This window comes from Scyliorhinus canicula, chromosome 20, assembly GCF_902713615.1.
Source record: "Scyliorhinus canicula chromosome 20, sScyCan1.1, whole genome shotgun sequence".
Taxonomy (NCBI): Eukaryota; Metazoa; Chordata; class Chondrichthyes; order Carcharhiniformes; family Scyliorhinidae; genus Scyliorhinus; species Scyliorhinus canicula.
In genome coordinates, this window is record NC_052165.1 from 53,075,810 (window position 1) to 53,093,716 (window position 17,907).

The following is a 17,907-nucleotide window of genomic DNA, read 5'->3' on the forward strand; positions in this document are numbered from 1 at the left end:
TATCACTTGTGAGTCCATTTGTTTTCAAATGGGTATAAATCCTGTCTCTGAGAATTTTCTCCAATAATTTACCTACTGTTCACCGGCCTATAGTTTCCAGGATTATCCCTGCTACCTTTCTTAAGCTACCTTTCTTAAACAGCGGTACCACATTAGCTATTCTCCAGTCCTCTGGGATCTCACCTGTGGCCAATGAGATGTCAGTCAAGGCCCCAGCTATTTCCTCCCTTGCTTCCATCTGGCCCAAGACTTATCTACCTTAATATCTTTTAAAGACCCAATATCTCCTCATTTTCGATGCTAACATGATCCAGATTGTCCGCACACCCTACCCAAGAATCAACTTCCGCAAAGTCCCTTTCTTTCGTGAACACTGATGCAAAGTATTCATTTAGTATCTCACCCATTTCTTCTGGCTCAACACATAAATTCCCCCCATTGTCCTTGAGTGGTCCAATCCTTTTCCTGGCCACCCTCTTGTTTTTTACATATGAATAAAAAGCTTTGGGATTCACCTTAATCCTACTTGCCAAGGACTTTTCATGACCGCTCCTAGTCCTCCTAATTTGCCGCTTCAGTACCTTCCTATTTTCTTTATACGCCACAAGAGTTTTGACTGTTCTCACCCTCTGGGCCGTACAAAAGTCTCCTTTTTCTTTTTGACGAGGTTCACAATGTCTCTCGTTATCCAAGGCTCCCTAAATCTTCCATACTTATCCTTCATTCTCTCAGGAACGTGACTTTCCTCAATCCTAATCAACTGTCGCTTGAAAGACTCCCCACATGTCCGATGTTGATTTATTATCCAACAGCTGCACCCAATCCAAATTCTTCAATTCCTGTCTAATGTTTTTTTTAAAATATTTTTATACTCCTTTTTCACATTTTCTCCCAAATTTACACCCACCAACAATAAAAAATAATCAGTAACAAATATGTCAATCCTCATATCAATAACAACGATCCCATCCTTCCACCAAACCCCAAACATTAGCCAGCATATTCACACAAACAAATGACAAAAAGGAATTAGGGATCACCCATAGTCGCCATTAATACATACAGACCCCCTCCCCCAACCCTCCCACCCACATGCCCCAACTAATGTTCCATGTACTCCAGTTCTTCAAAGTGCATAATGAATAATGCCCATGAATTATAGAACCCCTCCATCCTTCCCCTCAGTTCAAACTTAACCTTCTCAAGAGTCAAGAATTCCAACAGGTTCCCCCCGCCACGCCAGGGCACAGGGTGGAGAGGTTGCTCTCCAACCAATCAGGATCCGCCTTCGGGCGATCAACGAGGGCGAAGGCTAGAAAATCTGCCTTCGCACCTGTTTCTAACCCTGGCTGGTCCAACACCCCGAATATGGCCTCCTGGGGGCCCGGGTCCAATTTCACGTGCGCCACTTTAAAAATTACCCTAAAAACCTCCTTCCAGTAATACTCTAGCTTTGGATAGGTCCAAAACATATGAACGTAATTAGCGGGGCCCCCTCGGCAACGTTCACATACATCTTCTACTCCTTCAAAGAATTGGCTCATCCTAGCCCTTGTGAGGTGTGCTCTGTATATCACCTTCAGCTGTATCAGCCCCAACCTCGCACACGAGATGGAGGCATTCACTCTCTGGAGCACCTCACACCAGAACCCCCAACTCCATATCTTCTCCCAATGCTTCCTCCCACTTTGCTTTGATCCCTTCCAGTGGTGCTTTCTCCTCTTCTAAAATAGCTCCATAAACTGCTGACACTACCCTCTTCTCCAGTCTCCTTGTCGTCAGCACCTCCTCCAGCAATGTGGAGGCCGGCTTCACAGGGTAGCTCTGTATCTCCTTCTTGGCAAAGTCTTGTACCTGCATGTTTCTAAACATATCCCCCTGCTCCAGCCTTTACTTCGCTCCCAGCTCCGTCAATCCTGCAAACTGACCTCTTTCCTCTCCCCCCCCCCCCCCCCACGTATACACAGAATTAATGCCCGACATTGGCACAGAACAACTATGCCTGTCCCTTTTGTACAAAACAACACTCCCGGCTCCTCCACAACCCCAAATACTGCGAGCCCCCAGCCCGGATTGACCCTGGATCCTACCACCCTCGACAACGTCCCTGCCACGCCCTTCCAAAATTCCCCCAATGCTGGACATGTCCAGAACATATGGGCATGATTTGCTGGGCTCCTAGAGCACCTAATACACCTGTCCTCACTCCCAAAGAACCGGCTCATCCTTGTCCCGGTCGTGTGAGCCCTGTGCAGCACCTTAAACTGTATGAGGCCAAGCCTCGCACAAGAAGAGGAGGAGTTCACCCTCCCCAGGGCGTCCGCCCACGTCCCCTCCTCAATCTCCTCACCCAGCTCCTCCTCCCATTTACCCTTCAACTCCTCAACCGAGGCCTCATCCATCTTCTGCATCACTTGGTACGCCGCCGAGATCCTCCCCTCCCCAACCCACACCCCTGAGAGCACCCTGCCCTGGACACCACGCAGCGGCAGCAGAGGGAACCCTGCCGCCTGACAAACGCCCTCACCTGCATCTACCGAAAGGCGTACCCCGGGGGGGAGCCCGAACCTCCTCTCCAGCTCGCCCAGGCCTGCAAATTTCCTGTCTATAAACAGGTCCCCCAACCTCCTGATACCTGCCCTGTGCCAACTCAGGAACCCGCCATCAATTCTCCCCGGAACAAACCGGTGGTTCCCCCGTATCCGGGATCCCATCGAGGCCCCCACCTCCCCCCTGTGCTGCCTCCATTGCCCCCAAACTTTGAGGGTAGCCACCACCACCGGGCTCGTGGTATACCTCGTTGGAGGGAACGGCAGCGGTGCCGTCACCAGCGCCTCCAGGCTCGTGCCCACACAGGACGCCATCTCCATCCTCTTCCATGCTGCCCCCTCCCCCTCCATCACCCACTTACGCACCATCGCTGCATTGGCAGCCCAATAGTACCCACAGAGGTTGGGCAGGACCAGCCCCCCCATCCCTGCCCCGCTCCAAGAACACCCTCCTCACCCTCGGGGTCCCATGTGCCCACACAAACCCCGTAATGTTAACCGTCTGAAAAAGGCCTTCGGGATAAGGCTGGGGAGGCACTGAAACAGGAACAGAAATCTCGGAAGCACCGTCATCATGACTGACTGCACCCTACCCGCCAGAGACAGCGGCAACATGTCCCACCTCTTAAACTCCTCCTCCATTTGCTCCACCAGTCTTGTAAGGTTAAGCTTATGCAGGGCCTCCCAGCTCCTGGCCACCTGCACCCCCAAGTACCTAAAGCTCCTCTCCGCCCTTTTCAATGGGAGCCTACCAATCCCCCCCTCCTGGTCCCCCGGGTGTACCACAAACAGCTCGCTCTTCCCAAAGTTGAGCTTGTACCCCGAAAAGTCCCCAAATTCCGGGAGAATCCTCATCACCTCCGGCATTCCCCCCACCGGGTCCGCCACGTACAACAATTGGTCATCCGCATAGAGCGACACTCGGTGCTCCTCCCCACCCCGCACCAGCCCCCTCCAGTTCCTCGACTCGCTCAGCGCCATAGCCAGGGGTTCAATTGCCAGCGCAAAAAGTAGGGGGGACAAAGGACACCCCTGCCTCGTCCCTCGGTGTAACCGAAAATACTCTGACCTCCTCCTATTCGTGGCCACGCTCGCCATCGGGGCCTCATATAACAGCCTCACCCAACTGACAAACCCCTCCCCAAACCCAAACCTTTCCAGCACCTCCCACAAGTACCCCCATTCAACCCTATCAAAGGCCTTCTCCGCGTCCAGTGCCACCACTATCTCCGCCTCCCCTTCTACCGCCGGTATCATTATAACATTCAAGAGCCTCCGTATGTTAGTGTTCAGCTGCCTCCCCCTCACAAACCCCGTTTGATCGTCGTGGACAACCTGCGGCACACAGTCCTCTATCCTCGTGGCTAAGATCTTTGCCAACAGCTTGGCGTCCACATTCAAGAGTGAGATCGGCCTGTACGACCCACACTGCTGGGGATCCTTGTCCCGCTTAAGAATCAGGGAGATCAGCGCCCGAGACATCGTCAGGGGCAAAGCCCCCCCCCCCTCCCTTGCCTCGTTAAAGGTCCTAACCAACAGGGGGCCCAACAGGTCTGCATACATTTTATAAAATTCAACCGGGAACCCATCCGGCCCCGGCGCCTTCCCCGACTGCATGTTCCCTATCCCTTTAACCAGCTCCTCCAGCTCAACTGGCACTCCCAGCCCATCCACCTGTCCCTCCTCTACCCTCGGGAATCTCAGCCGATCCAAAAGCGCCTCCTCCTCCCCCGGGGGTTCGGACCGATACAGTTTCTCGTAGAAGTCCCTGAAGACCCCATTGATGTCTACCCTCCTTCGCACCACATTTCCTCCCCGATCCTTAACTCCGCCAATCTCCCTAGCCGCATCCCGCTTACGGAGCTGGTGTGCCAGCATCCTGCTCTGCAAACTGACCTCTAAGAAACAAATCTTTCAGTGTCTTAATCCCCTTCTCCTCCCATTTTCAAAAATTTCCGTCCGACTTCCCTGGTTCAAATCTGTGGTTCCCCCGAATCAGAATTTCCCTTGACCCTGCCCCCTACCCGAACTGTTGTTGAAACTGCCTCAAATTCTCAATGAAGCTATTATTACCAGACTCCCTGAGTATTTCCCCGGGGCTATCGGGAGCGGCACTGTTGCTAATGCTTTCAATCCTGACCCCCTCTACAAACTCTTCTCCATTCTGACACACTGGGAATCAATCCCTCTGACCCAGCTCCGCACCTTTTCCACATTCGCCGCCCAGTAGTAATACATCAGGTTCAGAAGACCCAAATCCCCTGCCTGCCTTCCCCTCTGTAGCAGCACCTTTCTAACTCTGACCATCTTCCCTCCCCAGATGAACAAACTAAGAAGTCTTACAACACCAGGTTAAAGTCCAACAGGTTTGTTTCAAACACTAGCTTTCGGAGCACTGCTCCTTCCTCAGGTGAATGGAGAGCAGAAACTTATAGCCAAGTTCCGCGCACATGAGTGCGGCCTCAACCGGGACCTGAGATTCATGTTGCACTACATTCATCCCCCACCATCTGGCCTGGGCTTGCGAAATCCTACGAACTGTCCTGACGTGAGATCAATTCACACCTGTTTAACCTGGGGTTACCCCTATCTGTGGATCTGTAAAGACTTAATTACCTGCAAATGCTCACATTCTTTTCTTTTAATATAATTTTTATTGGAATTTTTTACAGAAAATATAAAACATAACGACAAACAATGAAATGCAACAAAATAACCCATAATAACTGTAACACCCCCAGACCGTATCGACGCATGTATCACATCCCCCCACCCCCCCCCCCCCCCCCCAACCCCAATGAACAACAAAAGAACTTAAAAATGAATTAAAATTAAATAAACAAACAAACATAGTCATTGTCCCCCCCCCCCCCCCCCCCCGGGTTGCTGCTGCTACTGTCCCTGTACCCTATCGTTGAGCCAGAAAGTCGAGAAAAGGTTGCCACCGCCTAAAGAACCCTTGTACCGACCCTCTCAGGGCGAATTTGACCTTCTCTAGCTTAATGAAACCCGCCATGTCATTGATCCAGGTCTCCACACTTGGGGGCCTCGCATCCTTCCATTGTAGCAAGATCCTTCGCCGGGCTACTAGGGACGCAAAGGCCAGCACACTGGCCTCTTTTGCCTCCTGCACTCCCGGCTCCACCCCAACCCCAAAAATCGCGAGTCCCCATCCTGGCTTGACCCTGGATCCCACCACCCTCGACACCGTCCTCGCCACCCCCTTCCAGAACTCCTCCAGTGCTGGGCATGCCCAGAACATATGGGCATGGTTCGCTGGACTCCCCGAGCACCTGACACACCTGTCTTCACCCCCAAAGAACCTACTCATCCTCGTCCCAGTCATGTGGGCCCGGTGCAGCACCTTGAATTGGATGAGGCTAAGCCGCGCACACGAGGAGGAAGAATTAACCCACTCCAAAGCATCAGCCCATGTCCCGTCTTCGATCTGTTCCCCCAGTTCCCCCTCCCACTTAGCTTTCAGCTCCTCTACTGACGCCTCCTCCGCCTCCTGCATAACCTTGTAGATATCAGATATCTTCCCCTCTCCGACCCAGACCCCCGAAAGCACCCTGTCGCTCACCCCCCTCGCGGGAAGCGAAGGGAATCCCTCCACCTGCCACCTAGCAAATGCCTAAAAAAATGCTCACATTCTAAGCATTGTCTTGCATCTTTGAATTTGTCTATATATATGTTTCTGGAACATACCTCTCCATTTACCTGAGGAGGGTGCAATGCTCCAAAAGCTAGTGTTTGAAACAAACCTGTTGGACTTTAACCTGGTGTTACAAGACTTCTTACTGTGCTCACCCCAGTCTAACGCCAGCATCTCCACATCATATGAACAAAGTAATCCTTCCCTCAATTTCTCTGAAAAAAGCCTTTGGCAAGGAAATCGGCAGGCATTGAAAAATAAACAGAAATCGCAGCAATATGTTCATTTTAACCGCCTGTACTCAACCCGCCAGTGACAGAGGGAGACCATCCCACCTTGCCAGATCAGCTTTCACTCTCCCCACCAAAGTAGAAATGTTGCACCTGCGGAGCACCCCCCCCCCCCCCCCCCCCCCCCCCCCCCACACACACACACTCCCGGGCAACCTGCACCCCCAGGTACCTAAAAAGCCCTACGGAATGGCAGCCAACCCCTGCCCCCACCCCCAGCCGAGACATCACAAAACACTCACTCTTGTCTAGATTTAGTTTGTACCCTGAGAAAGACCCAAACACCCGAAGCAGCTCCAATATTCCTCCTATCGACACACTCGGTTCCGACACCGGCAATCAGGACACCCTGTGCACTATCCATACCCCCGAACTTCTTAATGTGATGGCCAACGGCTCAATCGTGAGTGCAGAGAAAAGTGGAGAGAAAAGTATCTCGAGCTGATGATGTTTGCGTGGACACTCGCCCTCTGCTCCTTATATAGTAGCTTTACCCAGTTCACAAATCTTGGTCCAATCCCAAACCGCTCCAGAACTGCCATCAAGTACCCCCACTCTACCCGGCCAAACGCCTTCTCAGAGTATAATGCCACAACCACCTCTGTTTCATTCCCCTCTGCCGGTGCCGTAACAACGGTCAATACCCTTCTAACATTTGAAAAGAGCTGCCTCCCTCTCACAAGCCCCGTCTGATGCTCACCTATCACCACCATGAGGCACTCCTCCAGCCTACCCGCCCGTACCTTCGCCAATACTTTTACGTCCACATTCAGAAGTGATATGGGCCTATATGACCCCACTCCGTCGGATCCTTATCTTTTTTTAGCAACAGGGAGATCGATGCCTGCTCCAAAGTTTGTGGCAACACCCACTTCCCTGTCGCCTCTTCAAACATCCCCACCATCAGGGGTACCAACTTATCCTTGAAATTTGAATAATATTCCACCGGAAACACATCTGGCCCTGCCACCTTCCCCGACTGCATCCTCCCAATTGCATCCTTTTATCTGCTCCACTATCGCTCCTTCTAATGTAGCCCTGTCCCCCTTCCCTAACCTCGGGTACTCCAACCCATCTAGAAATTCCTGCATATCACGTTCTCCCTGTACAACCTCTCATAAAATTCTTCAAAAACCTTGTTAATCAGATCCGCCACCAACTTCCCTGCCCCATCCCTCACCTGAACAATTTCCCTTACCGCTGCCTCCCTCCGGTGCTGACCTGCTAACATACTTGTCTCCATGTTCATAAACTGCACCCCTTGCTTGTCTCAGTTGGCGCACCGCCTTCCTGGTAGATAGTCGGTCAAAGGTCACCTGTAGTTCCTTCCTCTTTTACAGCTTCGCTGGGTCCCCATCTTCTCCGTAACTCCTAACTACCTCCAGCATCTCAACTATTACCCTCCGCCACTCGGGCAACTTCTCCTCTTTATCCACCCTGGCCTTAAATAAAATCACCTCACCCCTCACCACTGCCTTTAGAGCCTCCCAGACAACTGCCTTCGACACCTCACCCCTACAGTTGAAACCTACATGTTCCTCAATTACCTTTTCAATTTTGTCACTGAACCCTTGGTCCCCCAAAAGTCCCACATCTAATTTCCACCCCGGCCTCTGCGGTACACCCTTCTCCAGTACCATAGCCACCCAATGCGGAGCATGAATTCCTGTCTAATGTTATCGCAATTTCCCTTTCCCCAGTTTAGCACCTTAACGCGAGGGTTACCCTCATCCCTGTCCAAAAGTTACGGAATTGTGGTCACTACTCCCAAAATGTTTCCCCACTGAAACCTCAACCACCTGTCCAGGCTCATTCCTTTATACGAGATCCAGTACTGTCCCTTCCCTGGTTGGACTATCTACATTTTGCATCAAGAAGACTTCCTGGATACACCTTACAAACCCTGCCCCATCCAAACCCCTAGCATTAAGTGAGTTCCAGTCCAAAACATGTGAGCTTCTTTTATATCACTGCCTCAAACGAGGTCCTCTGAACACCAACTTTCTTGGGCACCCATTTGTCTTTTTGGCCATTCATGACACATGTAATATCATCAGCATATCAAAGGTTTGCAGAAGCACCAATTTATTGCTTCATTTTGAAATCCCAATTTAGCTGAGGTTGTAACCTTGGCTCAACAGTTCTTGACTTTGTCTATATATATATATATATATATATATATATGTTTCTGGATCATACCTCTTCATTCACCTGAGGAAGGAGCACTGCTCCGAAAGCTAGTGTTTGAAACAAACCTGTTGGACTTTAACCTGGTGTTGTCAGACTTCTTACTGTGCTCACCCCAGTCCAACGCCGGCATCTCTGCATCAAAAGTTCTTGTTCAATAATTGATCTATTGTTTTATTCTTTGACATAAATAGTTTTCACATAAATTCAGTGGTAAGAATTTTCGTTTTTAAAAGCTAAAAATATTCTGAGACCCTTGGGGATAAATACTGGTTATTTCATACCAATTTTATAATTGTAAAAGTAGATTTGACAGTAAATTAGTAATAGTTATAATTCATTCAATGTTCAGTTATTAGAAATGTTTTGTTAAAGTTGAATCAGTTTAATTTCTTGGGAACTTAGTGATATGTTATTCAATTGGGAACAGTATTTCTATTTACTCAGTAAGAGTGTTTCTTGATTGGTGGTAGTCCTATTAAAATAATTCTATAGCAATTTCTTTGATACTGGTTTTGAAACATTCAATTTTGAATATTTTCTAACATCTGTGTTTATATTATTTTGAATTTCAGAATGATACCAACTTTGTGAATGTCATTTATGAAGCCTATCTTGCAGGCCAGCCAAATTCTGCAGCAGAGAAGAAAACCTGAAAGTTTTGATACTAGGATGTAAAAGTAGATATCATTTAGTGAAGATAATCAGCTGATACACACTGATAAAGGAATTATTTTGCTTTTATTTTATAAGAGTCTTTTATTTTTGAAATTGTTGGCTTTGCGTGGAGCGCTTAATGGACTACCTTTCACACTGGATAACTTTTACTGCTGATCAGGCTTATTCCAAGCTGTTGTTTCATTAAAGATAATTTAAAAGTGAGTTAAAATATCTGAAAACTCAATTTTATCTGAAGACTACTTTAATTCATGGGAAATTGATATTGTATTTTTTCATTGATTCTGCAAATAAAAACACAATACCAGTCCATCATTGTGAATTATCAACAATTTGCCACTAATGTACATAAGCAGACGTTGGTAAAGTAAGAGTCACTTTTACTTGCCTGATTAAAAAAATTACAGCACCATCTATTAGTTTTCTTCCCCAGTGCCCCTTCAGATTGTGCAGAAATAAATCCCCGTTAGGCAACTTATACCCTGTTTGAGTAAACTAACTTGTTTGGTTCTGGGAGGAAACCATTGTTACAACCAGTCTTGATTGTTTAACACACAGTGTGTGGGCGGGACCTCGTACGTGGATTGAAAACATTGAGGATTTAGACGAGGGGGGAAGATTTGTCCAGCTTTGGCTAGGCGAAGGAATCTCCATGCAACCCTCACTGTAAAGTCACTTCGGGGATTAGAAGCATCCGACTGGAAAAGCCAAAAGGAAACAAATCATTGGGAGTTGAGAATTGCTTTGGACTGGTCCTGGAGAAAGTGCCCACTTAGGGGACAGAGTGAAGTATAACCATGGAGAATGATTTTTAGTTACTTAAAAGTTAAATGGGGGATCTTTTCAATTCTTTAATGTGTAAGTTGTCCACTGAATAGTGTTTAGACATGTTGCTTTTCGTTTGTTTATTGCAGTAAAAGTTTTAAAACATGAAATCCTGTCCTGTGATCCTTCCAGTCAATCACTGGGGATTCAAATATCTTTTAAAAGTTATCGGTCAACTGAGGTTTAAACACCGTAAATTAAACATTTATTTTTATTAACGGGCAATCTAGCATGGCCAATCCACCTACCCTGTACATCTTTGGGTTACGGGGTGAGACCCATGCAGACATAGGGAGAATGTGCAAACTCCACACAGACAGTGACCCGGAGCTGGGATCAAACCCGGGTCCTCAGTGCTGTGGGGCAGCAGTGCTAACCACTGCACCACCGTACATTAAACATAAACACCAAAATGCTGTCATGCCACTGCAAATAGGTGGGCCTGCACTTATTTCCTACTCCAATGATATATAAAGCATCAGAACACCAATTGCAGCAATTTATTTTCTCGAGGTGTAATCATTGCATTCTCTCGGCGCAACGTTCCATTATTTTGGGGAAGTGTCCGTTTTGGACGAGAAAACAGGAGAGAATTGCGCCAACTCCATGGGTGGAATTTTGCATCATATTTTAAGCACTTTGAAAAAAAATGTTCAATAAATTCATGCTGAGCCTGTGGCGAGATGACTTTGATGCGGCTGTTCGGGGATCAGCTGAGAATTTCAATCGGGGGCACGTCACTTAACCCCCTCGTCTGCATTTGTTCATAGTCTAGCCAAGAGGATGGCAGCGAGCAAACCGGTGCTGAGGTTCTCAGAGGAAGCTCTGACCAGGTTACTGGATGCGGTGGAGGAGAGGTGTGGTTTGGATTGCTCAAAGGGTTCTTCATGATTCAGACACAATATAATTAAGAGAACAACAAAAGAAGTTTGTCTACTCTGTTGCTAAGAATAATATGACATAAGAATATAATATAAGAATAGTATAAGATAAGAATACAGCATAAGAATCTCTCGCCCATCAGCTCGTTGGGGACCCGGGTGACGACGGTGGCTTCGAGATTTGGCTCCTGGCACCTGTCGCAACTCAGGTCCAAGGTGAAGTTCAACGAATGAGCAGAAGGGCCTGATATAAGTGTAGGAGAGATAAGTGGCAAGTATTAAAGAAGCATAGCTTGGCATGAGAATGCCTGAGTTTGAACACCTGCTGCTTTCTGTCCCAGTGAACATCCTGGCTCTGGAAGGCTGCCAAGTATCCTCACAGTGGACAGATTTGACCCATCACTTACAAGATGTGATAACATGTATCCTCAAACAGGCTGGGGATCATCCAGTGAGGTCATGAACCCCGCATGGGAGATAATGTCAGCACTTGTCAGTACCAACCAGCGGCCTGCAGAGGAGGATTGGTGTCCAGTGCAGGAAAAAAAATGAATGACCTTTGTTCTGCCAGGTTAAGCAACTCCTTTCATCTGTCACGACCCACCCACTCGTTCACAAATCCACTAAGAGCTCATTCACTGCCTCCTCACAAGGCACCACCGCTCACCCTCCCACAAGTGTCCTCACACTCCCCTGCAGTTCCTCTCCTCATCACATCCCAGCTGCCACTCACCAACCACACCTGTCAGGAATCCTTACCATCTTACCCTGCACACAGACAGATTTCTCCATCTGACTCATTATAAGATAAGCTGGCTCACGTTAGAAAAGAGAGATCACAGGCACATGGTGTTGAGTCCGAGCTGAAGATACTAACTTCATTTGAGGATTGAGCCTGAGAGCTTGCCAGGGAGGAAAAGGACAGGACCAGATAGATGTGTGCAAGATGAAAATGTGAGGACTCACAACACATTCATTGATCCTCACTTCACGCGAGTCATGTCTCTTCTATTTGGCCTGTCCTTCAGGGTAGTGTAGACCACAGAGGAGACCAGCTCCGAAGCTGAGATTTTGGACGTTCCCATCGAAGAGGCATCACAGCTGTCACCTGCATCCTCCACCAGAGCAGAGACTCGTATCTCGGTGGGCAGACTTCTGGGTCACTCACAGGTGCCCACTTCTGATGATCCATAGCAGGCGGGGGCACGGACATTCCAGGAATCTGGTACTGAGGACGGCTGTAGGCCAGGATACTGCTGGGCCCACTCAGATGACATGCCCCTGGACTTGGTCATCGCTCAACTGCTGGAGCTCAAAGGCAGAATTGCAAACATCAGCAATGTCAGCTACACTCCTCGGATTGCAAGGCTGATTGGACTCCAATGCAACCAAGCCAACACTGCGAGGGTGGTTTCCACAGTGGAGACCTTGGTACAGGATGTTAATTCCATGGTGGGGAATGTCCACTCCAGGGTTCAGACCATGAATGTCATGGTTCGGGGCACAAACTCAATGGTACTGGGCATTAACTGCATGGTGCAGACACTTGTGGGAATTCAGCAGTGTTAGGGTTCGGGCCCTTGAGCACCCATAGTGAGGATGATCAGCTGGCACAAAGCCCAGGGCCTTCCACCCAGGAGACCCTGGTGGTCCATTCCATCTGACTCCTCTGTCCTGAGAGCAACACAACCCCGCGCACTGAGGACAGTGGCACTACCATACTGTGCTAACTAAAAGCAGGCCACGGCCCTCCAGTGGACGCCTGCCAGGTAATCTCAGGCAACGGCATGACAGACAGCTGGCTGACTCCACCTCAGCTGTGAATCCTAGCAATACACCAAGATGTAGTGGTAGGATAAGGAAGGTAAATAAATTATAGTATCACCGTGGGTATTTGTGATGGTTAGGCACTTTGCACCTTGAGCACTGATTAGAATGTGAGCACCTAAGTAATAGATTAAAAGTCATGTCTTGCACCTTATTTGTGCCTCCCTGCTGACATTTTATTGCTGCATGCCCTGCCATGTGCCCCGGGAAGGCTGGATGCTCACTAACGATGTGACCAGCATCTGCTACCTTCAAAGATATCAGTTGATGGTTTCGGGACTTGTGGGAGGAAACCGGAGCGCCCAGAGGAAACCCACGCAGGCACAGGGAGAACGTTAAGACTCCGCTGGACCCAAGCCAGGAATCGAACCTGGGACCCTGTAGCTGTGAAGCAACTGTGCTAGCCACTGTGCTACCATGCCACCCAATTAAGAGGGACATTATGGCAGGGGACCTCATACCCATGATATGCTCCTCCTGCACAGTGTGGGCACAGACAGACGCTTCTGTGGTCGCAAGGATGAATCAAGGATGGTATGGTGCCAGAGTCATCAATATTTTGAAAATGAGTAAAACAAAAAATAACCCTCACCCTCCACCCCTTCCTTCCACATACACGCGTTAAGCCTTATCCCTGCTAACCTATACCTCCCACCCACTCTCTTGTGGGCACGTCTAGGACCAGAGGGCATAATCGCAGAATAAGGGGTCAACCAGTTAAGACAGAGATGAGGAGAAATTTCTTCTCTGAGGGTGTGAGTCTGTGGAATTCTTTACTGCAGGGAGCTGTAGAAGCTGGGTTGTCAAGTCCAAGGCTGCGATAGATTTTAACCAGTAAGAGAATCAAGGGTTATGGGGATAAGGCGGTAAATGGAGTTGAGGATTATCACAGCAGATCAGTCGTGATCTAATTGAATGGAGGAGCAGAATCGATGGACCAAATTACCTACTTCTGCTCCTACGTCTTGTGGTCTAAAGCTGACAACTTTGAGATATTGTTGGGAATGAGGTTTCATGCAGAATTCATAGGAAAAGTTATTTTTCCATTAATTTATGGGATGTGAGCACTGGTGGCTAGGCCAGCATTTGTTGCCCATCCGTAATTTGTTGACAATCTGTAATCTCAAAAATAGCTTCGTCCCCACTATCACCAGACTCCTAAATGACCCTCTTATGGACTGACCTCATTAACACTACACCATGTATGCTTCATCCGATGCCGGTGCTTATGTAGTTGCATTGTATATCTTGTGTTGCCCTATTATGTATTTTATTTTGTTCCCTTTTCTTCCCATGAACTTAATGATCTGTTGAGCTGCTTGCAGAATAACCTTTCACTGTACATCGGTACACGTGACAATAAACAAATCCAATCCAATCCAAATTGTCCTTGAGAAGGTGGTGGTGAGCTGCCTTCTTGAACCGCTACAATCCATGTGTAGCTACACCCACTGTGGGATTAGGGAGCTAATAACAAGATTTTGATCGGGTGGCAGTGAAGGAATAGTGATATATTTCCAAGTCAGAATAGTGAGTGGCTTGGAGGGGAATCTCCATGTGCTGGGTTCCCAAGTACCTGCTGCTTTTGTCCTTCTCGATGGAAGTGGTTGTGGGTTTGGAAGGTGTTGCCTAAGGAGCCTTGGTGAGTTCCTGCAAAGCATCATGTAGATGGTACACACTGATGCTACTGTGCTTTGATGGTGGTGGAATTAAATGTTTGTGGAAGGGGTGCCAATCAAGTGGACTGCTTTGTCCTGGATAGTGCCATGCTTCTTGAGTGTCGTTAGAGCTGCACTCATCCAGGCAAGTGGGGAATATTCCATCATACTCTTGACTTGTGCTTGTAGGTGGTGGATGTGCTTTGGGGGATCAGGAGGTGAGTTACTTGCCACAGGATTTCTAGGCCCTGGCCTCCTCTTGTAGCCACAGAATTTATATGGCTCGTCCAGCAGTTTGTGGTCATGATGTAACCCCAGGGTCTCTGTTTGCTGGGATTCAGTGATGGTAATGCCATTGAAAGGGATGATCGATTGATTCCCTATTATTGGAGATGGTCATCACCTGGCAATTGTGTGGCATAAATGTTACTTGCCATTTGTGAGCCAAGCCTGGATATTGTCCAGGTCTTGCTGCATTTGGACATGGACTACTTCGTGTCTGAGGAGTTGCGAATAGTGCTGAACATTGTGCAGTCATCAGTGAATAGCCACACGTCGGGCCTTATGTTGAAAGGAAGGTTTTTGCTGAAGATGGTTGGCCCTCGAATACTACCCTGAGGAACTCCTGCAGTGATGTCCCGAGACTGAGATGACTGACCTCCGACAACCAAAACCATCTTCCTGTGTGCTAGGTATGACTCTAACCAGTGGAGAGTTTTCCCCCGATTCCCATTGACTCTAGTTTTGCTCAGGTTCCTTGACGTTATACTCGATCAAATGCTGCCCTCACCTCTGGAGTTCAGCTCTTTTCTCCATTTATGAACCAAGGCTGTAATGAGGTCATGAGCTGAGTGATCCTGGTGGAACCCAAAATGAGTGTCATTGAGCATGTTATTGTTGAATAACTGGCGCTTGATGGCATTGTTGATGACCCCGTCCATTACTTTACTGATGATTGAGAGTAGACTGATAGGGCGAGAATTGGCCAGATTGGATTTGTCCTGCTTTTTGTGTACAGGATATACCTGGGGCAATTTTCAATATTGCCGGGCAGATGCCAGTGTTGTGGCTGTACTGGGAAATGCTTAGTTAGGGGTATGGCAAGGTCTGGAGCAAAGTCTTCAGTACTACTGCTGGAATATTGTCAGGACCCATAGCCTTTGCATTATCCAGTGGCTTCAACCCTTGATATCATGTGGCGTAAATCGAATTGGCTGAAGACTGACAACTGTGATGACGGGGACCTCTGGAGGAGACCGAGATCGAATATTCACTCAGCACTTGTCGTTTGAACAGATGTGCTGAGCTCCTCCATCATTGAGGATGGGGATATTTGTGGAGCCTCCTCCTCCAGTGAGTTGTTTAATTGTTCAGCACCATTACAACTGGATGTGGCAAGACCTGCAGAGCTTAGATCTGATCCATTGATTGTGGGATCGCTTCGCTCTGTTGATCACTTGCTGTTTTTGTTGTTTGGCATGCGAGGAGTCCTGTGCTGTACCTTCACCGGGTTGATCAATGGGACAAATAAAGAAACAAAATAGTTGCTGAGAGGAAGAGGTAAATGCCAGGAACGTGAATAGCTGCCAACCAAAAAGGGAAAGAAAAGCAACAATATAAAAAGAAGAGACAAACCAGCAAAGAAAAAGGAAGCAAAATGGGGGCAGTTATAATCTCAAATTGTTGAAGTCAACGAGGAGTCCAAAGATTGTAAAGTGTCCAATTAAAGATCTGGTGCTCCTCATTGAACTTGCGTTGAACTTCATTGGAATACTCCAGGAGGTAGATCACACAAAATAGAGTGGAAACAGGGTGGAGAATTAAAACCACAAGCGATTAAAGCTCGGGGTCACGTTTACAGATTTGAAGCAGTTGCCCAGTCTGTTTGCTCGCTCCAATGTAGAGGAATAGCAAATATAGTACATTAAATCAAAGGTAAATCACCTTGAAGGAGTATTTTGGGTCTTGGCCAGTGAGAAGGTCAAAGTACAGCTGTTGCAGTTCCTGCATTTGTATTGAAAGGTGCTTTTGGAAGAGGAGGTGCTGGGAGGGATGATTGAAGAATGGGCACCTGTGCTACCTATAGCATGACCTCTTGCTATTTGTGCGTGTGAATGTTCTTTTTGAAAATCGACTTTTTAACCTAAGTGACTATTATTTATATGAAATTATAGTCGTCATAATGCCAGAAGAGGCTGCTCTCCCATTTGAGAGAGAGAGAGCAGACTGGTGGTGATTTAATTTGAGGGTCACCACACCTTAGGGACAAGGTTGAAAAGGTTGTCCGTCATGGTAACCTCAGCCAGAATGAGAATTAACCTTGTGCTGTTGGCATCGCCCTGCATCACTAAAAAATATCAAGATTCACGCCAGGTGCAAACTATTTTATGATTCACCCAGCCCGCTCATTGACCAGATTGAAGTTGAATGCAGTGGATCCCGAGAATTACCCGACTCTCCAGAGGAAAGTCATGCTTTTCAAAAATGGGAACCGGACGCAATGGCTACTGAGGGGAAGTGAGGAGGTGAGTGGCCATTTCTGTTTCCAGGGCACTGGAGCTGCTGCCTCAGTTCTCGGCAGGAGTGGGAGGGTGGGGGTGGGATGTGGGGGTGAGGGGCTTTTCATCTGTGAAACCTTCAAGCTATCTTTAAATATTGTGCAGACCCACAACAGGGGCAACCACAACTGCAGCCTGTCTGTCCTACCAAACCCTTCCAGGACAGAGCACTGCTGCGGCCTCTCCTGAAATTCAATTTCACCCCCTTTGACTGTGAGTAGCCTCTAGCTTCACAGATTAAGGCAATTTCAAATGAGGAGTTAGCCTTGTTAGTTGTGAGAGCACATCACGCTCCTCAACTTTCAAGTGCCTCCTCAATGTCTCAGAGGATGATTAGCGCACTGCATGTCCAGCAAATGCAATGCCTGAACACTGCCTGAACTCTAGAAGCATCAGCACCAGAGAGGCAGCTGCCAGCAATCAAACACTAAAAGCAGGACTTCACCACTGAAGATCCTCTCACAACCAAAGTGTGTGGATGAGCGGAGAGCAGATGAGTACGTCCTCCCTAATGTTCCCAGCAGAGTTCTGGGGTCTAGGGGCTCCTCATGTGACTGGGGGTGAGTGTGCAGAGCAAGGCTTGCCAGCACAACTGGCTGGCTGGATGGCGTGTCAGTCATGGTAAGGGTGGGGGAGACTTGGGGAAATTTGTGGGTTCCCAGGATGGAAGCCTTAACTGATTGTCAGACTCTCTCCCCCATTTTCTTCCGGCTATAACAATGTTTATCCCGCGGAGGCTGCCTTCGTGTTGCTTGTGGCAGCCAAGGTGGGCAGACACCACAGAAAGCAGCAGCAACAA

The 17,907-nt window shown here is 48.2% G+C and overlaps 1 protein-coding gene and 1 long non-coding RNA gene across 4 annotated transcripts in view; one reads left to right on the forward strand and one right to left on the reverse strand.

Moving 5' to 3' along the window:
• The window catches only part of dcp1b (decapping mRNA 1B), a 105,386-nt gene extending 95,717 nt beyond the window's left edge, over nt 1–9,669 (forward strand). For all 3 annotated transcript variants that reach the window (XM_038781421.1, XM_038781418.1, XM_038781420.1), the window contains one exon: nt 9,257–9,669. In XM_038781421.1, the coding sequence (XP_038637349.1) occupies nt 9,257–9,337 (81 nt within the window). In that variant the 3' untranslated portion in view covers nt 9,338–9,669. The remainder of the gene's footprint in view (nt 1–9,256) is intronic.
• Nucleotides 1–17,907, reverse strand: part of LOC119955324 — a 201,871-nt gene that overhangs the window by 32,302 nt on the left and 151,662 nt on the right. The window lies entirely within an intron of this gene.